Raw genomic sequence first — 26,378 nt, forward strand, 5'->3', positions numbered from 1 at the left:
GCATACTTCATTCCCGTTCTTCGGTTTATTTTTACCATTTTGCCAAATGTCCGAAATCATTGTTATCCATTTCACTTCAAATCTGACTGGCAAAAGTGGCAGTGTTTGAAGTTCAGCTCTAATTGCTAGTTCACTTTATTGTTCTCTTACATATTTTGTTTTGGGAAAAAAAAATTTGCCTTGAATACCGTCACCCCACCTCATTTTAGGTACCATTTCCACAGTGTAATTTCCAGTCAAAATAAAAATTAAATATTTTCGTTTCATAAATTACGTTTGTGAATTTTACATAAATAGCGAAAAATTTCCTTTTATTAAACTAGCAAGTAGGTTTCTTTAATTCAAAAACTTCTTTATTTAGGAAAAATTGAGAACAAGGAAATTAGGAAATCCAATTTCATATTTTAATTGCAACAAAACATGGGCTTCTGTGTTTAGAATGTTATTATGTGTCACATCTGTTATTTGGAACAGTTTATGTGAAACTAAAAAACAGTAGTTGACATTAAGATTATTTGAATTTGAAATCAAAGCCTTTAAATTAAATCAAGTAAGTTATAGAGGTATAGCTTACTCGTTTTCACTCTACACAGTTACATATTTGTTATTAGTCGGGATGCAGAAGATTTGGCAGCTGCGGATATTTTGTTTCTGAACATCTTGACAGAGAGTTTCCGTCGACCCCCACCTCCCCCACCACCTCCAGTACCGGAGCCTGATAGTGACGAGGGGGACTCCAGTGATGAGTATTACAGCCCTCCATCCAGCCCAAGCCGCAGTGCCCCCACCAGTGAACGAGGTAATCATGTCAGTGAATGTTTGCTTGGATCCTATGATCCCTGGTGTAAACCTAAATTGTTCACATTTTAATAACCTTGCTTGTTTCATATTGTTTTCATAGTGTTATTTGTACAGTTTGGATAAAAATGCATTAATTACCGAAGTCTGATCATGTTTAACAGTGTTTAATGCTACCGAAGGAACAGTAGTGTTGTCTCATCACAGTCTCTTGTTAGCCAAATTCCTAATACTTTTTCGAATAAACATTTTATTAAGATTAGCCTGTAGTGTTAAAACTTAAACTTAGCAGTGCCCCTGGAAAAACACGCCACAGTCTTCCAAGCGGAAGTCATGGTAATAGAATCATGTGCCAGAAGACTCATAGGGGAGACCAAAGGGGACAGAATACTTAACCCTCTCTGATAGCCATGCTGCACTAAAGCAGTAAGGGGATTTAAGATTGTTCTAGTGGAACTGGCAAAGAAGAACAAAGAGTTACACTCAGTTGGGTGCCGGACCACGAGTACATTCATGGAAACGAAAAAGCAGATTACTCTTGCCACAATACGTACAGAAACCCATCGGTAGGGCCTGAGCCAGGCTGTGGAATCGCTTTCTCCTACAGCAAAGCTCTTTTAATTGATTGGGAAAAGAGGATTAGATCTTTTAACTGGATTAGGCCTCAGGATTAATTACAATCAAAAATGTTTATGCTAAAGGGTGGGCAGCTCTCCTAGAACAAAGTAAGGAGGATATAAGATTGATTGAGATCTGATGAAGGAGGGTCTTAGTCTGATGAATGCAGACTATGCGGAGAAGCAGAAGAATTAGCAGAAACAACATATGGGCTAAACTTCTGCCATATCTAAAAGTATAAAACATTCCTATGGATGTATCTTCTCAGCCCCAAGTATATCAGACAACAGGAGCCCTCAAATTTAATTGGCTTCAGTAAAAGTCTTAGATTCTGAGGGTGTAAATATAAGTAAGGTGCAAAGGTCCTTTCAGAACTACATACAGAGGCAACAGTCTCGCTCCCTCAAGAATGTTAAAACTTGTGATATTCAAGCTTTCTCAATTGATTTATTTTGTACAATAATGATCCTATATCTTTAGAGAAGGTTTGGTAGATATGGATTTATTTAATCTTCTGATTCGTTACTCAACATTGTTAAGTCAACTCAGATTGTTGACTCATAATTCATGATATACATTTGATCATTTACTTCAAAAATGTAGTAAAATTGGGAAAACTTTAGTGTAAAAGTAATTTTTGTATTATTCCCTGTGATTTCATGTCACATCATCAGCCGACAAACATACTGTATTTGTGTGGTTTCACTTGGGCATCAGGTTTCAGGCAGACCACATGTTTTGTGTAATGTAATATCAGTTCATTCTCTATTTAAAAACTTTAATCAACATTTTCTTTTTGTTTTATTCAGCTTATTTATTGAATCCAAACACCTTATTTTATTTAGCTGAGCATTCCAGTATTTTAGAATATTGTTGCCTACTGTAATTCATTGCTAACCGTTTATAATGTATTTTACAATGATGCTAGTTACATTGAATGTGTTGACTGTCACAATTTTATTCAATTTTCAAAGTTCAGGTTATCGTGATAGTCTTAATATTATTTGACTATGTACAAGAGGTCCAAAATATTGCACTAGAAGAGACTTAGTTTAGTGTGTGTTGTAGAGCTTACATAGATATTTTGGTATGTTTTGAATTTATTATTAACCTGTTGAGGAGTACTGACAGCTATAACCGTCAATCTACCTAAGGTCTACTAGAATGAGGAAATTATCATTGATGGACTCCAGGAAGTAAAGAACACTTTTAGTTTTATTCATTCAAAATGTATTGAAATTGAACAAAAAACAATACGCACAATATTGCCTTATTGCACTATCTAGGTGTTAAAACTGTTTTTTAAATAATTTTGGTAAGGGATGATAATTTTTAAACACGCAAATTCCACAATCAGTGCACTCATCAGTAGTTTCTTTTCTGTTATGCTCACTCATAAAAGAAGAGTTTTTGTTTAAATGTACCCTAATAAAACCACTTTAGTCCAGATAATTACCCATTTTACTACATTATTTACGAAACTGTCATATTCACTCCAGTGCAATTAACTGAGAATAGCCTCTAAAGGAATTGGTGCAAAAAATGACTGGACAATTAGGCGACCAAAGTTGTAATTATATATTCTGTCACTAGGAGCCAGCACCTTACAGCATAATTACGTTTGTCAGTCAAAATAGTACGTAAGAACGCCACTACAAAACGTAAATAACCGTAATATTGATTATTTGAACAAGTCCATATTGGACGGTTAAAACCGTCATTGATCCTTTGGGATCAAACCGTCAGTACTCTTTTGGAACCACTTTCAGATACTCCTCAACAGGTTAATCATTGGTATTGGTTTTACATTATACAAATTTTCAAAAACATTCTATAAAATTGTGTATTTTACCATAAATGACTACTAGTTTTGAGTTATCTTTATGCTTGAAATCATAACGCTGACCAAATATATGTATGTATTTATAAATTAAAAATGGGTAATTCGTTTGACACATTTAACATTGATTAACATCATCCAACACTTCTGAATTTATAGTTTGCTTTGTCCAATTTGTAATCTAATATTGTTGTTTCAGATGAGGACTGCATCGAGAGAGAGCTTGTTATTCTCTCAGGCAATGGCAACTATAGCCCTCATGCCGTCCATATATCCACCCTTTCCGATGGAGTTTCTCTACTTCTTCTCTACCAGGTATCACAAATTAAATGTTCAGATCACTTGCCACATTATATTAATAGTAATACACAGGGATTATTTACAGATCATAATCTTATCTTCATATCATTAAGGTTTTGAAGACCAAAAGATTTTCATGCCCTTGAGTATAGTTCAGCACCTTGTAGATAATTTATAAATACTTAGTTATCCCCTCTTAAATAAAAAACAATAATTATAGTTTTTTAATCTATAAGAAAATTCCATATCTTTATTATTAGTCATGCTAATTATGTACCACTTTGCAGCTAGCAACAAGACATTTCAATTTCAATTTCAATCTTTTTATTGTCGTAGACATGTATTACATGTATGACAAAAGTCAGTAGTACATTATTAATAAATAACATATAAAAATACAATATTTGTATGAAAGTCAAGCTGAGTAGGAAACTAATTTTACAATTAAATAATAAAAGAATACAAATGATTATTAAAATAGAGTTTTAGGCTAGGAACTCCCCAACCGAATAAAAACAACCCTCTAATAGGTATTCTTTTAGTTGTTTTTTAAAAAATTGTTTTTTCAGTTATATTTTTTAAATGACTAGGGAGCTTCCAAAAAAACCTAGCCCCTGAATTTTGAGGCAGTCCACCCGCCAGAGCCGAGCGATGTTGGGTTTGTCGCAGGTCTACTCGGGCTCGCGTGTTGTGGTCATGTATAGCAGCTCCATCTACTACATTTGCACAACGAAACCTGGCCATAGATAATGGTCTCGTAAACATACAAAGATGGAAAGGTCAAAATGCTGTGCTCTTTAAATGCATTTCTGCATGAACTTCTGCGAGATATGCCAGCCACAACACGCACAATTCGTTTCTGTAATACGAAAACCCTTTTTAGTAAGTACTGAGGTGCCGAGCCCCAAACAAGAAGTCCATACCCGCAACCGTGACTCTACCAAACCCAAAGTATATTATTTTTAATAACTGAACATGGCGATATTTTGCAAACTGGGAGATCAGGAAGGACGATGAAGACAAAGAGGCACACACAAAGTTTATGTGGGATCGCCAAGTCAAGTCATCGTCCACCTGAAGTCCCAAATATTTTACTGATAATTGGTGTTCTATTTTTTCTTCGTTTATTTCAACACATGGAGGCTGAAGATGATTATTTTTTTTAAATTCTGTAAATGTGTGTTTTTTTGAAATTAAGATGTAAATTCAGATTATTTAAAAATTGATAGGCCTGTGATAAGACTACGTTACTGTTAATTTCGAGTTCTTCTGTACTGTAATTAGAAAATATGAAGGCAATATCATCAGCGTACATAACGGTATTTTCGTGGTTTATAGTGAGCACTAAATTATTTATGTAAAGGTTAAAACAAAATTGGTCCAAGTACTGATCCTTGGGGGACTCCAAATTTAATCTCAATCAGTTCCGAGCAGTGGTTATTGAGTTTTGACAAATTGTTTTCGATCCCTAAGATACGACTCTAGCCACCTCAGTATCTCATTTTGCAAAACCTAGGCGTTGCAAACCCTCCATCAGTCTGTCATGACTGACACAGTCGAACGCCTTAGTCAGATCCATCATTACACCAAGTGTCCGCTGTCTTCTCTCCCAGTCCCCGTGACCACATGGGATATAAAAGTCGCCAATGCCTCACCAGTAGAGCGGCCCTTGACAAAACCGAACTGCTTGTCTGTTAGAATATTATTTGTGAGCAAGTACGGTGATAATCTATTTAAAAAAATAAGTTCAAATACTTTACTTAGACTTGAAATTTGTGTAATTGGTCGGTAACAGTCAAGAGACGTACTGTCCCCTCCTTTGAATACAGGTATCACTAAACTAGTTTTTAGTAAAGATGGAAAAGTAGCTTGCTGGAAAGAAGAGCTTATTATAACAGACAGGGGTTTACATATTGCATATGAACAAGCCTTCAATAATCTATTGGATATGTCATCAGCTCCACTTGAATTCTTATTTTTTAACATTTTGATGGCATTTACAACCTCAGCAGGACTCACAGGATGTAAGAAGAAGGGATATTCCAATCTCGCCAAGAAATGATCATTATTAAGTGGTGGTTCAGTTGATTTTTCATTTAAATTAGCTCCAATTGATACAAAATGGTTATTCAATATATTTTTTTTTTTTTTTTTTTTTTTTTTTTTTTTCCTTCTGAGGGAAGAGGACACTTTGTCCCCGCACTTAGTCCTAAAAAGGACCTTTTGCGCCTCCCCTTACTTTTAATTGTTTTGGGGGTGCCCTCCAAAAACCGAGGGCTTTTTGCAAAAAAACCCAATCAGATTTTAAGGGCATCCTGTTCTTTGATGTCCTTGGGGCCTGAGGAGGTATGCTCCCAGGTATCTTATTCCTAGTCTCCTACGATGGCAGGGGAACAATCCAACCCAAATGTGCTCCGACTGACTCCTCTCCTCCTCTCCAACAGAGTCATACATTACGCTGCTCCGACTAAGGGCCTAACCTTCAAAAGGTGCTTTTCTCAGAGGTGCCATGTCCTGTCCAACCATTCTCCTTAATATCAGTCTTATATCCTCCTTATTCTGGTTCTAGGATGAGCTGTCCATCCTTTTGCATAAGGAGAGATAAACATTTTGGATATTCTTAAAACCCGAGGCTCTGCTCCAATTCTTATATCTTGTCCTCTTTTCCCAATCTTTAACCAGAGCTTTAATGCTGGAGAAGGATATTCCACATCCTGGCTCTGGCCCCACCAATATGGATTCCGCTCCCTTTTTGGCGAGGATGTCAGCTTTTTCGTTTCCATGAATTCCTTCATGACCCGGCACCCATCCGAGTGTTACTCTATTACTTGATTGCTAGCTCTGCTAGGGCCTTCCTGCATTCCCAGACCGCTTTCGAATCAATCGAACAGGTATCCAGTGCCTTCAGTGCAGCCTGACTATCAGAGAGTATAAGGTATGATAATCCTTTAGTCCCCAACTGTGTGAGTCTTCTAGAACATGAATCTATTGCCATGACCTCCGCCTGAAAAACTGAGGCATGTCTTCCCAGGGGCACAGGCCATGTCAACTCCAGGTCCATGTATTCCATATCCTGCCCTTGAGTCTAGGAGTGAACCATCGGTGTAAAACTTCAGGACTCCTTTTTTTGGGTAGGCCTCCCTTTTAATCCATTCCTCCCTACTTCCGATAGAGGACCGTGTATGGTTTTTCAAAGGAGTATTTCTTAACCATAGTATCAGATACTTTGGTTAGCATTTCAGCCTCAGGGAAATTTTCCAATATCTTCATATGGCCTTCTAGGGAAGGTAACATTTATTACCTTTGTCCCTAGAAGCTTCATTGCGCTCATCGCAGCTGTTCTCATCACTTCCTGGCCAAGAGGAGTATAACCCAGAACCGCTTCCATTGCTAGTGTTGGGCAGGAGCTCATTGCTCCCGTGATGCTTAAGCAAGCTAACCTCTGAAGACTCTGTAGCCTTTTTGCAGCTGTTGTTTGTTCGACCTTCGGCCACCATACTAAAGCAGCATATGTGACCATTGGTTTCACTATGGTTTCGTAAATCCAATAAATCATTTTGGGTTTAAGTCCCCATTTAAATCCAAAGAGTCTCTTACAGGCCCCAAGGGCCATTATTGCTTTGGATATCTTGTTTCTAATATGGGAGTTCCAAGTGAGCTTCTCATCCAAGATTAAACCCAGATACTTCACTTCTTTTGTTTGGTTTATGCTGATTCCCTCCAGGACCGGTTTAGCTAGCTGGAATTTCCTTTTCCTGGTAAAGGTAATCATGTTTGTTTTTGATGGGTTGATCGCAGACCTTCCCCATGACACCAGTTGCTTATGAAGTTCAGTTCTGTTTGTAATTGGCGTTCCAGCCTGCCAGTGTTTTTCCCTTTAATCATAAGCACTAGGTCATCCGCATAACATAGTAGCCTTATCCCCCTCTTCTCTGCCTTTTCTTAGGAGATCATCCACTACCATCGCCCACAGGAGAGGAGATAAGACTCCCCCCTGGGGGCAGCCTCTTTGGGCCGTGATCGCAGCCGATTCGTCCCCGTACTTGGCTTTCACCTGTCTGCTTTTTAGGAGGGCTACTATCCATTTGACTACGTCTGAGGAAACTCCAAAACGTTCCATCGCAGTCTTCATGCATTGATATGCTACTCGGTCGGAAAGCTCCTTCAATGTCCATGAAGACGCTGACTAGGGCTTCCTTTTTTTCGAAGGTATTCTCCACCTCTCTCACTAAACTGTGGAGAGCAGTGGTGGTTGATTTTCCTTCTATGTATGCGTGTTGTGTGGGACTAAGTGGGTGTTCCAGTAATATTGCGTCCCTTATGTGTCTATTTATTATTTTTTCCATAGTTTTCACCATGAAGGAGGTTAGGCTTATGGGTCTATACGAACTGGGTTTTGTTGGATCCCTGTCATTTTTCCACAAGAAACACCACTAGTGCTATCCTCCAATTCTTTGGTATATATCCTAGGGCGAAACTGCTTCTAAATAGAATGCTAAGGGTATTTAGTAGAATGTCCAGCCCCTCTTGAAGCAGGGCTGGAAAAACTCCATCCCGCCCCAGGAGATTTAAACGGCTTGAACGATCTTATCGCCCATTTAATTCTTTCGTGTGTGAATAGTCTGTTAGACACCTGTCTGGCTTTTGCCACCTCCCGACTGGATCCCCCCCCACATATAGAGAATAAGTATCCTCATTACGAGTTAGGTTGACCCCCCGGGAAGTGTGTCTCCAGAAGTAGTTCTAAGGTCTCCTTCCTGTTCATTGTTAGGTCACCGTTGTCCTTTACTAGAGTCCCCATAGGATTTGTATGCTCCGTTTGGAGAGTTTTTTGAAGCCTGGATGCCTCGGGAAGACTGTTGATATTTTTACAGAAATTCCTCCAGGTTCTTTCTTTTATTTGTTCTTAGTTCTTTCTTATATTCATTTTGGGCCTGTAGATAAGGGAGCCAGTCGTCTGTCCTTTTTGCCCATTTTAATAATTTCCTCGTTTTGTTTCTTAATGTTTCCAACCTCCCAGTCCACCACGGCACATCCCTCTTCAACCGGTTTTGCCTGGGAGGACAGTTTTTCTCGTAGGCCTTTATTATAGCTTGCTCTACTATTTGTGCAGACCTTTCTAATTCAAATTCATTTCTCTGCAAGGGTCCTATTTCTTCCAACTCTTCTGCCAGGACTCTCTGTAACCTCTCCAGTTGGTCGATTTAGGAACCCTGTGGGTCACGTATCTTTCCCCTGTCTCCTCTATGTCGAACCTAATTGGACAGTGGTCCGATAGTGAGGCCTCCTTGGAGACGTGCCACCTTACTATATTTATGTTTTTTAGTCCTGTAGATAGTGTTATGTCCAGGACTTCTTTCCTATTTCTAGTTATAAAGGTTGGGCTTGACCCTCTATTTCTCTAACACTACATCATTGCTGAACATAAACTGTAGAAGTTCCTCACCTCTCTTGTTTGTGTTCGTACTTCCCCAATACGTGTGGTGAGCATTGCAGTCGCAGCTGAGAATGAGGGCCGAGCCTCTGTCTCTGCAGCTCTGCAATAGTCTTTCTAGTTCTTTTGGTGGGCAGCTTGTTGACGGGTTGGGGAAGTAAGCTGAGGCTATAGTAACCTCTCTGTCCCCTTGCAGTGAAGTCACCTTCACTGTAGCCGCCACCAGATCCCTTGTTATTAGATCTGTAATCGGAAAGACTGTTATTAGTTTTGAAGTTAGAATACAAGTTCTTGGGTTTTCAATTGTTCGATCATAAATGAGATTACCTACCTGAGTTGTCAGTCCTCTGATGCAACCTCTATAGATCCAAGGCTCCTGGATTAGGGCGATATCCAGGCCTGTTGAGATAAACCTTCTTCCCAAGATGTCAGTTGCGCCCTTTGCATGGTGTAGGTTTATCTGTATTAGGCGCATACTTACGCCTTCTTCCCACCTCCCCCAGGTGGTCCATCCCCGTCTCTTCTTCTGGATTGCTTGGAGACTTTATCCCCTTTTCTTCCTCGAGCCGAGACGGATGGTCCTTTGAGTGAAGGTCCCTTCTTCAAGAAGAGAGAACAGGTGGGTCTTTCTTCTTCGACCGCTGCTCTGGCCTTGTGGAGTAGACCTTTTAGGTAAGGTATGTACAGATTGCTCTGACACACCTTTCGTGGCCTCCTCCACTTCCATCTCTTCAGCGGTCATTTTTTCTGTGGTGACCGTCTCAGATTTCTCTGTAGTCCCCTCTTCCCTTGTGGGTTGTTCTATGTTTTCTTGATGTTTTTTCTTCAGTCTAAGCTGAACTTTCCCAAACTTTGTAGCCGATCCATGGACCTTCCTTCTCAAGTTTGTTCGCTGTAGCGCAGTCGACTGCCAGGGTGAGTAGGACAGACTTCCCCTCGTCGCTTCTCCGCAGAACATTCCATTCTCCGACAGATAGCTCTTTGTTTTGTCCTTTTAAGAGCTTCATTATCTTTTCGGTTGTGTCAAGTATGCTGTCAGGAAGATAGACAGTCGCGATTCTCGCACGAGGGATTTCTTCCTCTGGTACTAATCCTTAGACTGGCCTCTTCCCAAGGCTTTAGGGAGTCTTGCTTTCCTTTAAGCCATTCTGCTGTTTCAGTGTTTTCGCAGGTGAAGATTAGAACCCCTTGTCTCCTGTTGATACCGTAGAATCTTGGAGAGTAGGGACCCTCCTGTTCCTCCACGATAGCTTCCAGGATGAAGCTCTGGATCTTCTCCATCTGTTCGGTTGTGAGTAAGTGTCTCGGGAAAATTGGAGTGCAAGAACCCCTACCCTTATACCAGGCTACCGCTTGTTTTGTATGAAGGTTTCTGGGGTTGTCCCAGATTGCTCCTTGCGTTCCCCTTGATTTCCTTCGTTCTTTTGTTTTCTTCCTCTGATGGGCCTCCGGAGTGGATCCATCAGAGTGAGGTCTTTTCGGTTTCTTTCCCTCTTTTTGTTTGTTCAGTTTCTTATTTCTTTCTTCTGGGATTGGTTTTAAGGCCAATTCCCTGGCTTCTTCTTGGGAGTACCCTCTTTTTCGGAACCAGACCATGCGTTTCCTGGCGGCTCCACATAACTTAGGCAGTGCTGGGAGCTGTCTCTCGACTTTTGCTCCCTCTTCCTTCTGGTGATCGCCCTCCAGTATCGCATCTTCTTCATCTGTTTCGACTCTGACCCGAGTCGGAGGCTATTGGACTTCTACTAGGAAGTCCGCCTGTTTTTTGGGTTTGGTCAGGATTGCTAGGGTCAGAGCCCATCATCAATCCCTCTGTGTTTCGTGAATTTTCATCCACTTTTTGAGTGCTACAAGAGCTCTCTGGTTTTGTTTGTTTTTCTGTAAATTCTGTACTCATTGTGTTCCCACGAGTAGCGGAGATCTAAAGGTCACCCCAAGCATTGTCCCGCTCTACTTGGGGAAGGCTAGGTTTTAAACTGGAGGTCGCCCAGGTATCCAGAGTTCGCATATTTACGACCAAGCTCTCCCTTGATCACGCAGCCCTCGGCATATGCTGTTCCACCTTGGCTTGGATTAAACAGAAGGAAAATTAGAATTAGAATAGCTTAAGATAGATTGTTGGGAAGATTACCCGACAGGTGAGAGTAGTGGGGAAAAGAAAGTTAAAAATTTGGATAGTTCAACAGGAAAGCCCGCCAGATCAGCTCAGCCCTGATCGGAATTATAAAAGAAGACAAGATTTGGATCAGGCAGTTCCCAGGTGCACGCGCACGAAAAGTACAGCACTCAAGAAGAGAGAAGGTGGCTGTTGTGTGTGCTTCGTGGACGCTTCTGGCTTGGCACATGTGTTGGGGTATGAAGACCCCGCCACTTCGCACCCATTCAATATATTACATACTTCCTGTTTATCTAATTCTATTCTGTCGTTGAATACGTACAGAAATGTTATTATTAGCATTGCTACTATTGTACTTTTCCTTTATTAGCTTCCATGCATCCTTGCTTTTATTAGTTGATTGCGATAGTATGTTTTTTATTGTGCACATTGTGCTAATTATTATATACCACCACTTTGCAGCCAGTAACAAGGACACTGTGCTATTTATGTAACACCACTTTGCAGCTAGCGACAAGACACTGTGCTAATTATGTAACACCACTTTGCAGCTAGCGACAAGACACTGTGCTAATTATGTAACACCACTTTGCAGCTAGCAACAAGACACTGTGCTAATTATGTAACACCACTTTGCAGCTAGCAACAAGACATTGTGCTAATCATGTACCATCAACTTTGCATATTAGCATCAAGACATTTTACTTATTATGTACCACCACTTTGCAGACTAGCAGTGAGACATTATGCTAATCGTGTGCCACCACTTTGCAGCAGCAACAAGACACTGTGCTAGTCGTGTAGCAGCATCAACAAGACATTATGCTAATTATGTACTACCACTTTGCAGCATCAACAAGACATTGTGCTAATTATGTACCACCACTTTGCAGCATCAACAAGACATTGTGCTAATTATGTACCACCACTTTGCAGCATCAACAAGACATTGTGCTAATTATGTACCACCACTTTGCAGACTAGGCAGCGAGGCACTCTGTGGGGGACTAAATGAATGCCTTCGCAGGTCTGGTTATGGTGGAAAACATTCAGATGACCCGAAAACGGTGAAGAGGGAATCCGTTTAAAGTGATGGAAATTCTTGACGGAAGCATGAAAAGAATATTTGACTCTTTGAAAAAAAATAAAAATCAAAATACGCCACAAATTGAAACCGTCACAAAACAGCTACACTCCAAATGGGGACCAGTTGAGAAAGTAAGTAACATTCATTAACTGGGTGTGTAGGGTGCTCAGCGTTTTGTATATCAATAAAACAAACTAATCAAAATCAAATTTAATGAAATTTGCACTAAGCAAACGAGAATCTGAAACAAGACCTTCAGTGTTTGTGGATGATCTCCCTTTTGATGAAATGGAATCAACAAAATTCCTAGGAATGTTCCTAGATCGAGGACTAACCTGGGACGTTCACGTGGATAATGTCTGTGCAAAGGTTGCGTCGGGCATCTTTGCCCTTCGCAATTTGGCAAAGCACTGCCCAATTACGGTATTGAAAATGGCCTATTATGGTTTAATTTATCCCCACTTGGGATATGGAATCAGACTTAGGGGCAGTTGTGCACAGAATAAGCTAGAGCGAGTCTTCAGGCTCCAAAAAGAAACCGTAAGAGTAATTCTAAAATTTAAACAATAGAGTCGTGTAGAAAACGCGTTTAGGGGAGGCTGGGCTTCCTGACTCTGCCCAGTCTCTACATTCTCGAGGTGATCCTCTACTCCGTGTCGAGGTGTGCTTTGGTTTGGGGAGGAGATGTTCACCAACACGAGACGAGAGGCAGGGAACAACTTTCGAGTCCAACAGCACAGGACAAATGCGTTCAGAAACTTACCATCCCAAGTTGGTGTCAGATTGATCAAGTCTCCCTGAACACATCAAACAACCAAAATGGAAAACAATTCAAAACTCAATCAATCAATCAATCAAATATCTTTATTCATTTGAATACATCAAGTGTACAGGAATAGTGTCAAAAATGCCATCATACATATGGCCAATCTTATTACTAAAAATATTTGCTAGTTTGGTCTTTTTAATGACATGAATTCCTCCAACGAGTATAAACTAAGGCTTATAATATACTTTTTTAATTTGGCTTTAAAAATATTAATATCATTTTCCTTTAGAATATTTTCATGCAAACGCCTTAAAAATACTTTTCCAATGTAATTTGGTTTCTTTTTATATAACTCAAGTCGATGGTGCTCTGTTATTATAGTATTTTTCCATCTGGTGTTGTGAGGGTGTATGTCATTAATTACACTTGAATCAGTTTTTACAATTAAGATTGTTTCATATATGTACATTCCATTATACAGTCAAAAGTTCTAATTTTGTAAAATATTCCTTCACAGAATCATTATTATTCAGACTTAACATAATACGAATCCCTTTTTTTCTGTAGCTTAAGTAGTTTATCCAAGTTTTTTTTTGATGTTGAACTATATAGACTTATTCCAAAGTATATGTGAGACTGAAACATGTGCATTGATAGACTGATTTTAACATTTGGTGATTACATTAGATATCTCATTTGTCTAAGTGCATAAATTCCTGAGTTAACTTTACTTATTACGTGTTTTACATGGTCGTCCCAACTAAGGAACTTATCAATTTTCAGCCCTAGAAAATTTGTTGTATTTACTTCTTTCAACTAAATCCGTATTATATAGTACCCTTGGTTTGTCCAGTATTTCCATTCTGTTTTGTAGCAAAAGGCAACAAATTTAGTCTTTTCAATATTTAAAGTCAGATTATTTGTTTTTAGGAATTGGTTAACTAATGCCAATTTTTGTGCTATATTCCGCTCTAGTTCTTGAAGAGTTTTTGCAGAAAATTTTAAATTTGAGTCATCAGCAAATAAGGTTAAGTATTGGTTTTTATTATTGTTTATTATTTGTGGCATATCATTTATGTAACATAAGAACAGGATTGGACCCAATATACTCCCTTGCGGTACTCCAAATTTTATTAACTGCAAATCTGAATGAATTTTATTTTTTTTGTTATTTTGAATGTATGATAATTCTACAAATTGTTTTCTGTTTGATAAATAAGATTCAATAGAGAGCTTGAATGGACGTTTTTGTAACACCCATTTTTTGTAACTTATCAAGAAGTACATCATGCTTAACGCTATCAAACGCTTTAGACAGGTCCATAAAAATTCCTACTGTTCTTCTCCCCCTTATCGATTGATTCAATTACTGACTCCAAGAATGAGGTGGCCGCTGTAATTACTGATTTGTTTGCACGAAATCCGTGCTGGGCAATATTCAACATTTGATTCATTTCTAAGTATTCTACTAATCTATTATAGATGGCTTTTTCAAAAATTTTGGATATATTAGATAACAGAGATATGGGACGGTAGTTTGAAATGTTTTGCTTGCTTCCTTTTTTAAAGACTGGTATTATTTTTGAAACTTTTAATAAGTTTGGAAAATTTCCAGTAACAAATGCAGAATTAATAAGATGACCTTAAAAATTCTAGATAGATTTTTTTTAGCCGCTTTTACTACTGAAATCGGTATCTCGTCATGACCCACAAGAGCTCTTAGTTTTTAGAGAATCTATAATATGTTCTATTTCAGACTCACTTACTGGGTTTTAGGTAAAATGCTGGTTGAAAGATATTATGTCTTTGGTAACTAATTTGATCAAGTGGGTAACTCATGCTATCCAGAGATTGTTTTACTCCCCACACAATTTACTACATTAACATAGTAGTTATTGAATTTTTTACTTATAATAAAAGGATCAGTGTAGAAAGTTATTATCAATTGTTAGAGTGATATTTTCAGACTGATGATGATGGTTCTTATTTCCAATCTCAGAATTTATTACTTCCCAAGACGCTTTTGAAATATTTTTGGCAATTTTTATTTTATGATCATAATATTTTTTTCTTGGTTTTGTTTAGTTTTGTCTTAAAAATCCTATTTCTTTTCCTCAGGTACTTAAATAAATTATTATTTTTACTGTGTCTTGTCTTGCCATTTTATATATTTCAGTCAACTCTTGTTTTTCATCTTTAAGTTCAACTGTCACCCATTCGTTTTTTCTTTTTGTTCCCTTAATTGTTTTAAATGAAATGATAAGTCAAAATAATATTTGAATATATCATAAAAAATTTTGTACTTAAGGTTCGAATTTGCAAAATATACTTGGACCCAGTTTTTCCTTCTCCAGAAAAGAATTAAACGTTTCAACATTCTCTTTGGATATGACACGCTTAAATTCTGATATTGAAAATGTTTTTCAGTTGTAGATTTTTTCAAATTTAACAAGTCAATTAATTGGCCATCGTGATCAGATAGCAGTGTTTATAATCCCTTCAACTTTTATTTTACTTGTAGAGATATTAGTAAAAACATTATCTATAGCAGATTCAGAGTCCACAGTTACATCGGGTTGGGAAAGTTCACTAAGTATTTCAATCCATGACTTTTTAAAATATTATTTCAATTCAATTTTATCTGGTTTGTTTAAGTAAAACATTAATGTTAAAGTCACCTACAATCAGAATATTTTTAAATTTTGCTAAAATAATAATCAATTAGAATATCTAGTCTGCTCAAAAATTCATATACGTCCCAGACGATGGGGACCTATACATTCCAACAAGTACAAATACATAATCATTTAGAGTACATTTAACAATACAAAATTTCACATTGAAAATCTTCACATAGTTTGTCAGCTAAAGGTATTGACATGTTACTTACTTTTAGATCACACCTGGAAAGTATTAAGACACTCCCCCCCTTTGTAGTACTATCTCTACAGTAACTAGAGGCAGTGCTAAAGTTATGCAAATTTAGCCTTTCTAATTCCCAACTTCTAATGTTTATGCTCAGTGATAACACAAATATCAGGTTGAACCTCGTCAATTATAATTTGAAGTGAATTTAATCGTGACGGAAGATGCTCAATATTCTGGTGAAAAATTCTGATCTTTTTATTTATTTCTTTGTCAGCGTGTTTTGTGACCCGGTATAAAATTTTGCATTATTCTATCATTAACTTGTTTGTTATCACTACAAAAGGGTGAGGAACCCACCTCCAGATGCGAGCTCAATCTAAAAAAACCATTATCAGTAATAACATCTCCGTTTGGTCTGTACACAGACCTATCCGACACAACACTGGTACTCTGCTTTTCACCGGGAAACATTTTTAATAACTTGCACTGAACCATCTTTTTTTCACTTGTATCCAAGATAGAGACATTGGTTGTTGAAATCATTTGTTGGGTAGTAAGTTGTTTCTATGGGTGTGTGCTCCTCCGGGTTCACAAATGAGTACAGTTCAGCGTCAGTGGAAGAAGGTATTTTCAGTTTTAGGTACAGTTCATCGATAGCATTTTGAATACATTGCATAAGGTTTGTTGTAAGTGTAACCATTGTGTAGCTTCTTAAAAGGATTTCTGTTATAGCTAATAATATTTACTGGGGTTTGCTGTTTTTATTTGAAAGCTAACAATGTTTTCAGCAAACACTTCAGGTGCTAATCCATCACGTATGCAACCCATAGGGGAGCATACTAGACTTTGAAAGTTTCGAGTTTTGAAGTCTCTGACAAGTGCTGTAAAAGCATTTTTTATAGCTGCCCTCAGTTGGTTTATGGTTGTATTGTTGCTTAGTAATCAATCCATAGACCGCACATCCATTGTGACGTTTCTTTCTGAAATGATAAAATCTCTTGTTAAGCAATCTGAAGGCTTGGGCCTCCCAAATTTTTTTCCTTAAATGTTGTGGCTACTCCAGCACTCATTTGCTTTGCGCTGCCAAAGTCATTGAAATACAATGAGAGCGAATGCTACAGTTTTCGTCATTACACAAAATCTTTTTATTCACATGTTTCATGTTTCCATTAATGAAATTTAATCTTGTTTCGGTTAAATGATTTTGAAAATATTACTGCCAGTGTGTGTCCAAAATTTGTCTGCAGATTTTTATTTTCCCATTTCGGTTCAAATGCAGCCCATCGCCTTGTATAATCAAATCTGGTTAGATGCTCCAATTCAATAATATATGTAGACTTTAGGCGGAGTGCCAGTTCCCCTCATGTAGCTATTCATCAAGTCAATCTTGGAATTTATCAAGTCGTACTTCTCTAGATCAAATCTGTGAGGGATTGTACACAGTATAACAGGAGTATTTTTTTTTGTTAGTGTAGCTAGTGAATCCTCTATTGACCGATATATTGCATTGGTATCATTTTGTAAGTAAATTGTTAGTTCCCCCCATGATAACAACAGCATCATTTCCAGTGGATTTTACTGCTACTTACTCTCAGTCATTACTTTGTTCAATCCTAGCATTAGGCATGACGCTTCCAAGGACTCTGATATTACTGCTTCTTTCTTCAATATAATGGCTCATACTATGCCCTTGGCTGTCAGAAAAGATTAAAAGTTCAATATTCTGTCTGGATAGTTGATTTATGGTTTGATTGCATTTTGTTGTGTGCAAAAGGTTAGTTTTGTATTTATATTGACATGGTTGGCTCAATAAGTTTGATTCTATAATACTGGTGTTTTTTGTTGATTCTATATTATCTAAAATTGTGTATCTATTTGGTGTGATAATTGCTGGGAGTTGAGTCATGACTTTTTTACTAACTTTGTTTTCCTTGTGTTTTTTTTGTATATGGGTCCATTTTGTTTTACAAGAGTTCTTTTCTGAGCTACTTTTTTTTGAGTCTGTTGAGCCAATTTTCAACAAAATTGAATAGGTTTTAGTAGCATCTGTTTTAAGAGGGAAGGTTTCATAGAATTGTTATTTAGGTTAACGTAAGCTATCTGGGAACGTTTGGTCAAGATTGAAATCTCACTAAGTGAAAGGAAAAGTAAGCTCTTCAAGAGAGTATGAGGTGGTTAGTTGCAACAAGTAACTGATTATAATTTCAGTTACAGGCAATTGTGAAAATACCACAATCGTAACTATTTTCCTGTTAGAGTGGGTGCAGTAACTTACAGGGATGAACTCATAATCATTCTTACTCTCTTTATTCAAGTAGCAGAATACCTTCTGTGCAATACGTTTTGCCGGCTCAATGTTGTACATTCTTAGCGAGTCATAGTAGAAAAACTTTTTTGTTGATCCTTCGTATACTAACAAGCTCCAGTGAGAACCCAAGCCATCTAATTTATTATCTTGTTTTAAATTTTCCACGTCCTCATAATCTTTACTATCATTGACAGGCAGAAACAAAATAATTTGACTCTTTTATATTTAAGCTGTCCAGAACAAAACTATAATCTGTTAGCAGTTTTATCGCCTGACATACCGTAGGATCCAGACAAATAATTGCTCTCCCCCTTAAGAGTTTATAATTTAATACCTCAAAAATATTTCATAATAGTGTCATCTTCAATTCCAGTTTGGTCCCAATATGTTTAATACTTTATTATGGTTGTTGGTAAAAGGCAAGGACTGGCTGTTATCTTCAATATTTTTGAGGCTAAAGTCATCACACACCATCATGGTTGATTTTGATTTTATCTATTAGAGGGCTACTAATTGCCAGAGGTTCACAAACCATGTCAGGCGAGTTAACACTCATCATAACATTATCTTTTTTGTGTAATAAGCTGTCAGCTGCTAAGGTTTGATTTTCTTGGCTGGGTAAATTATTGACTAATGAGTCATTAGAACTTACAGAGGCATAATCCAATCAGAGATTTATTACTTTGTTTTTTGAAGCTCAGTTCTGCTTCTTTTAAAGCAACAGCAAATCCCTTACTTTTTTGGTATTGTTGGATAAAACGTGATTTGTTTTTCATAAAAAAGACAAATATCTGCTTCTTTAATATTGATTCCTATTTTCTTTGTACATAAAATGTTGACATCATACTTTGCAAGTTTTGATTTTGTGTCAGTCTTGTCAATAACAGCTGGCCAGTATTGAAATCCCTTAACCTTTGCAAAAACTCTTGTCCCCCAATTTAAATTTATTTTCTGTTAAATTACTCATTTTGTAATTAGTTATAATTATATTAAATCATTTAGTTTAATAAGATACTATAAAACTGAAAGTAAATAAAATGTATTATTTGAGTTACTTCTCAGGATGAAATGTAAAGTATAAATGTCTGGCAATCTATTGTGTAATAGTAAATTGTTCTTATTAAAACTCAGTGAGCAGATTGTACAGGTGGTCAAACAATGAGGTCCAATTGATTAGCAGATAGTAGTTAGGCAGTCTGAAGGTCATCCGCCCCGCCTTATCTTTTATTTCTTATCTTTATCTTACTATCCTTCCTCGTTGTTTCACATAGACCCAAACACTTCTTTAATTATTTTGAAATGTTCAATAATTACTTTATTATCCACACTGCCTAAAGTGTTAAACTAACTACTTACAACTGGTCAGATTTTTACCTCACTTAATACTTTGATATAAAAATTTAAACTCCTTAAAAGATTATTTAAAAACCACTGAAATCCTCAATAAAAATTAGGGAGCCACTACATGCACATGTTCCTACTCATTCATGTTCACCATACAATTGTCAGTTTTGGAAAACCCTTCCTGATCTTCCGAAAGCACTTTTACTCAGCTTTGGCGAGTTTTAATGATGGATCGCTGGGGATGATTGAAAACCCAAAAATTTCTGCAAAGATCAGCAAAACAAAATAAATTTGCCGGCCCTGTAAATTGTGGGGAAAAGAGAGCAGTGAGGTAGATGACAATGTATGTCTGAAATGGTCCTATTGGTCAGAATGAATGATATTAGGTGAACGATTTGTGATACAAGTGTGATGCATTGTCTGTTCACAATAAAGTTTTATTAATATTTATTAAATATTACAAATACAATCCTTTTTTTCATAGTTATATTTATGAAGTATTAATTAATTATTTTTAACAAATTGTTTTTATCCTGTATAATTACGATTAATTTATAAAACGTTACGTAGTTTTTTATTTAAACATGATTGCAAAAGAACGAGAAAATGTGTATACTAACAGCTTTGTAAGGCTTGATGTTTTAAGAAAGACTTTGAAAAATTTGTTGTTTACCTGTAAATTTCTTAAGTAACCCAACACAGTATAAAGGTTAAGTTAATCAACAGAATCAAAAATGTAATCAGAGCCAGCATGGTAGAGTAGGTCATTTACATATATGAATTTTATATTCTCGTTAGAAACAAGAAAAGCTTTAGAAATTAATACATAGACCAAAAAAAGGACCTTCGGACGCTATTTTTTCAGAGTGACAGGATATTCCTGGATGGGTTATGGTTGGGAGTAGGGGGCTGCCTCATGGCAAGATCCATGAGGAAGGAATTAAGGGCAGCTAATCTCAGTCCATATTAAAAGAAAGAATGGGAAGCTAGCTTTGAACCAGCCTCTGCAGTCAAAGAAGGCAAGGGGGCATAGCAACTCTTCTGCCCTTATGTTTTAGGTTAGCAAAACAACCCTTAAACATCTTGGGAGCCCACCCAAACTCTAACAGTCATCTACTGCAGTAGACTAGAACCTATCGAATTACACCCTTGCATCCCAGGAATCTCAGACATTTGCGGTTTTAGCTTGAATGTGGCCCCACCTGAACACCCATTAGGTCGCCCAGATTTAAGTGGCAACATCGTTTTTACTCTTTTCCAGTTGAGTTTCAACTGGCAGAGGTATAAACCAGACCAGAAGTGAAATCCTCCTGGGCTTGAACATACATACTTAAGTTTGGTAAATGAATGTTTACACCAGGGAAATTCCAGGAAGTAATAAAATAGAAAAGGAGGGGTGACTCTGGGGATCGAATTGCGACTGTCGCCGCCAACCTGCATGTCCTGTGTTCGCACGCTGCTGCGGCTGACGTGTCTAGACCGCACAGGACTAGAGCGGGGCTCAGAGGCGGCGGAGCTGGTCCACTTACCCGCAGCAGGTCCGCGCATCGGCTTACCGTACTTCACCGCCTTTCCTCAAGTTTCATAGGCTATCCGCAACTTCAGCCTCGGATCATATCCTTCTTATGTCAATTCATTGTTCTTATATAGTTGGATGCAATATCCAATTGAAGTGTCCTAGTTTTTAAGAACCCAATTCTACAATTTTTATGAAATCATTGAATACAAATTTAACAGAATTTAATTTCTTGTAAATCATAAATTAATTTTAATCACATGTTTAAAAAAATTATAGGCTATTGTAAGTTTACAATCAAGAAAATCGACAACGTATGAGACTTAATAGTCAAAGTTAATAATTGCTATATTATTGTAACCTGTGTTTGAACTCTCCTTTATCTCTATCTCCATGAGAAAGTCATTTTTTGGCAAAATATTCAATGATATAGCTTAAATATTGTTTAACTGTGAATATTTAACTAAAACTATTAAAGAATATAATATATTTAACTGTTAATTCATTTAGGTAGGGAGTTCATTTTTAGGTAATTCAGATTTTAAGAGGTGGTTGTGGTTGGCATCGATTTTGTATATTAAAAAATAAATGGCAACATTTTATTCTTCTAACAGTGTATGGAAATATGTAGTGAATTATAGACTTTGTACGTGCAGTACACAACAATGCGGAAAGCTGTCTGTTTACTAACTTTTTGAGTGTTATAGGGCAGATGTTATTAAGACAACTAATTAGGTCCTTACTTACGCCAAATACAGAAGAAACCAGTGAGGTCTTGTTAAATTAGTGTTTGGGTTCAAAATCAGCTGTTTAGAACCCTATCGATTTTTATGTTTATTAGGAATTAAAATTTAGTATCTATGTCAAGTCGAACATCTTAGCTGATCAACTTGGCTCTGATGAAATTTATTTAATGTTTTATTCTTACGGTTGATGTTTTTTTTTCCTTAATGTAAAGTTTTAAGCTGATCTCACCTCATTGTAATTTTTAGGAATAAAAAAAAAATTAGAAATAGACTTTAATCTTATTTATTTGTTGTTGCTGTTAAATAATCCATAAACTGTCTCTTGTTGTAGAGAAAATAATAGGATATTAATAAATGTATTAAATTAATGGGATTTTATTTTTGAGAACACTATAAATGATGGTGTCTTTCTACATGTTTTTCATAGTTAGGAGAGGCTGATTTATGTCTGTGAAATATAGATGGACAAGCACTATATAATTTATATTTCTAAAAATAACAATGCAAATTTTTTAATAAATTACTTTTACTGTACATCTTAGGCTAAAGGCTTTTAATGTGCAAACTAACCTGCATTTGATTTTAGGAAACTTTTAAAAATAAAATATCTATCAATTAAAAATGTTTAAAACGCAAAAAGATTATTTAACTATGTATTACACATTTATAAAAATATGCAAGTAACATGTTATCCATGACCGTATGATTGATTTTCCTTAATCGTAGTTACGAGAACATCATTAACCATCAACAAGTACCTGGAGGAGTTTCCAGGGTTAGTACACTTCCTGTACATCGACCGCACGAATCACCGAGTCACTGCACCCAGTCTGGACTTCTCCTCAGAGGAGACTGTGACTCTCACTAAAAAGAAAGTAAGTAAATTCTCTTTACATATTACAAAGTACCGTCAGTTTGTTATATAAAAGTTGATGAAAACAATTTAAATTAAGAAAATATTTCAATTTAAATACCAAGTCTTAACCCTTCCCATACCATACACCGATATATTAGAATGGTACACTTTAACCAAAACGCCAAATACAGATATATCCGATGTTATAGGTTATGTCTCTTGGAAAGTTTTTTGGTTCACAAAAGGCTTTCAAAATGCCAAGTGCACGCTCCTTGCTTATCAGGTTTGCCAAGTAAGTATTTATAAACTACTTTCTCTCTGCGGCAGCGGGAAGGGAGTGCCCTTTGTCTAACTCCGACCACCTGTTCGTCAGTTCTGCGTCTCCTACAGAGCCATAACCAAACATATCCGTGGCGTGTATTACTGCTTTCTCGGTTGTCATGGGCACGTGCTCGAGTGTGCGTCTTACGTATCTCATTAGTATTCTTCATCGTGTGGTAGTGTTGTGAGTAGTTTTAAATATTTATTCTTGTTTTATAGTCAATATTAATCTTTTCAATTTTATTATATTTTACTATGAAATTAAAATTTTATTTAAAATAAACAATTTTGTAAATAGTTCTTTTTTATTTTTATCAATAAATACGCTAATTTTAAGTAAAATGCCCTGTTTCATACTTTTTACCTTTTATAATTTAATTTATAAAAAATTAGCTTTTAACTTAAAGAAACCACACTTTTATACTTGTCTGGCGTTATAGGAAAGTTAATGGATTTATTAGTATGTGTGAAGGGTTGAAAATGTTAAGAAGGTGGATAATACTACTAGTGCACATATCAGTGCATTCTCAATGCAAGTGGCAACATAGTGATCTGTCATACTCTAGTACTCTGATAGCAGTAAATATAAACATCCTATCATAAATAAAGGTATGTGTGAGGAAAATGTTCACTACTGGACAGGTCAGAGTTGCTGGGTGTATTGTACTTATAACTTATGTGCTGCAGATCCGGACTATTTATAACGGATGTGCTGCAGACCCGGAGTATTTATAACTGATGTGCTGCAGACTGGAGTATTTATAACTGATGTGCTGCAGATCTGGAGTATTTATAACTGATGTGCTGCAGATCTGGAGTATTTATAACTGATTTGCTGCAGATCTGGAGTATTTATAACGGATGTGCTGTAGATTCGGAATATTTATACCTGATGTGCTGCAGATCTGGAGTATTTATAACTGATGTGCTGCAGATCTGGAGTATTTATAACGGATGTGCTGCAGACCCGGAGTATTTATAACTGATGTGCTGCAGATCTGGAGTATTTATAACTGATGTGCTGCAGATCTGGAGTATTTATAACTGATGTGCTGCAGATCTGGAGTATTTATAACTGATGTGCTGCAGATCTGGAGTATTTATAACGGATGTGCTGTAGATTCGGAATATTTATACCTGATGTGCTGCAGATTGGAGTATTTATAACTGATGTGCTGCAGATCTGGAGTATTTATAACTGATGTGCTGCAGATCTGGAGTATTTATAACTGATGTGCTGCAGATCTGGAGTATTTATAACGGATGTGCTGCAGATCTGGAGTTATTTATAACTGATGTGCTGCAGATCTGGAGTATTTATAACTGATGTGCTGCAGATCTGGAGTATTTATAACGGATGTGCTGCTGACCCGGAGTATTTATAACTGATGTGCTGCAGATCTGGAGTATTTATAACTGATGTGCTGCAGATCTGGAGTATTTATAACTGATGTGCTGCAGATCTGGAGTATTTATAACGGATGTGCTGCAGATCTGGAGTATTTATAACTGATGTGCTGCAGATCTGGAGTATTTATAACTGATGTGCTGCAGATCTGGAGTATTTATAACGGATGTGCTGCTGACTCGGAGTATTTATAACTGATGTGCTGCAGATCTGGAGTATTTATAACTGATGTGCTGCAGATCTGGAGTATTTATAACTGATGTGCTGCAGATCTGGAGTATTTATAACTGATGTGCTGCAGATCTGGAGTATTTATAACTGATGTGCTGCAGATCTGGAGTATTTTATAACGGATGTGCTGTAGATTCGGAATATTTATACCTGATGTGCTGCAGATCTGGAGTATTTATAACTGATGTGCTGCAGATCTGGAGTATTTATAACTGATGTGCTGCAGATCTGGAGTATTTATAACTGATGTGCTGCAGATCTGGAGTATTTATAACGGATGTGTGCTGCAGATCTGGAGTATTTATAACTGATGTGCTGCAGATCTGGAGTATTTATAACTGATGTGCTGCAGATCTGGAGTATTTATAACGGATGTGCTGCTGACCCGGAGTATTTATAACTGATGTGCTGCAGATCTGGAGTATTTATAACTGATGTGCTGCTGACCTGGAGTATTTATAACTGATGTGCTGCAGATCTGGAGTATTTATAAATGATGTGCTGCAGATCTGGAGTATTTATAACGGATGTGCTGTAGATTCGGAATATTTACACCTGATGTGCTGCAGATCTGGAGTATTTATAACTGATGTGCTGCAGATCTGGAGTATTTATAACTGATGTGCTGCAGACCCGGAGTATTTATACCTGATGTGCTGCAGATCTGGAGTATTTATAACGGATGTGCTGCTGACCCGGAGTATTTTGTAACTGATGTGCTGCAGATCTGGAGTATTTATAACTGATGTGCTGCTGACCTGGAGTATTTATAACTTATGTGCTGCAGATCCGGAGTATTTATAACTTATGTGCTGCAGATCCGGAGTATTTATAACTTATGTGCTGCAGATCCGGAGTATTTATAACTTATGTGCTGCAGATCCGGAGTATTTATACCCGATGTGCTGCAGATCCGGAGTATTTAAACTGATGTGCTGCAGATCCGGAGTATTTATAACTGATGTGCTGCAGATCTGGAGTATTTATAACTGATGTGCTGCTGACCTGGAGTATTTATAACTTATGTGCTGCAGATCCGGAGTATTTATAACTTATGTGCTGCAGATCCGGAGTATTTATAACTGATGTGCTGCAGATCCGGAGTATTTATACCCGATGTGCTGCAGATCCGGAGTATTTATAACTGATGTGCTGCAGATTTGGAGTATGGTGGAGTTCAGTCGCACTCATCTTCAGGATGGACATTTGGCTGTCATGTGGAAAGATACTACTTTCAACTATGCCTACTATCTTTGGTTGAGGATAACACGGTGAGCATAAATTATAGTATTATTTTGTCTTCTTCGTGTTCAAGGGCCTAATTTTTCTTGCCTGTTATTTCATTCAAAATGTGAGTTTTTTTTTCCCAAACTATTTTAACCCTGCACCTTCTTTTTTCCCCCAATTTTATTGTTTGATTTCACACCCCATCCTTTCCCCCTACTGACTAAAAGAAAATAAACAAATTTTTTTAGGCGAAAAATTGGGTCCCTTGGTCCGTCTTACTTAAAATGCTGTCAGTAAAAACTTTAAGATGATCAAATTCAGTAACATTGAAAAAATAGCTTGTATTCAACAAAAAAATTTTTGAATTTAATGTGAAGTAGAAAAGTTCGGGTTGCAAAACAATAATACGTAAGGACATAAAAAACTATCAACCTTTCTTCCCTTTTACTCAATCTTATCAAAGCAACAACCACAGTCTTAAGTGTATTATTTGATTATCAATAACAGCTGTTGGGGCTCCTTATCCCTTTTTCCCTATTTTCTTCACAAGACCTTGAAATTTTCTTTCATTCTCCTTTTTTTCAAAATAAT

The 26,378-nt window shown here is 37.0% G+C and overlaps 1 protein-coding gene across 1 annotated transcript; it reads left to right on the forward strand.

Moving 5' to 3' along the window:
* Positions 1–20,920: 20,920 nt before the first annotated feature.
* On the forward strand, positions 20,921–25,831 carry LOC124374315 (Hermansky-Pudlak syndrome 1 protein homolog; the record flags this gene model as incomplete). The annotated part of the gene is made up of 3 exons (XM_046832550.1): positions 20,921–21,020; positions 22,471–22,619; positions 25,719–25,831. Coding segments are annotated over exons 1-3 (362 nt in total), but the record flags the coding sequence as incomplete, so codon positions are not given.
* Between the last annotated feature and the right edge of the window lie 547 nt (positions 25,832–26,378).

The sequence above is a fragment of the Homalodisca vitripennis genome, unplaced genomic scaffold (genome assembly GCF_021130785.1).
Source record: "Homalodisca vitripennis isolate AUS2020 unplaced genomic scaffold, UT_GWSS_2.1 ScUCBcl_7887;HRSCAF=15753, whole genome shotgun sequence".
In the NCBI taxonomy this organism is placed as follows: Eukaryota; Metazoa; Arthropoda; class Insecta; order Hemiptera; family Cicadellidae; genus Homalodisca; species Homalodisca vitripennis.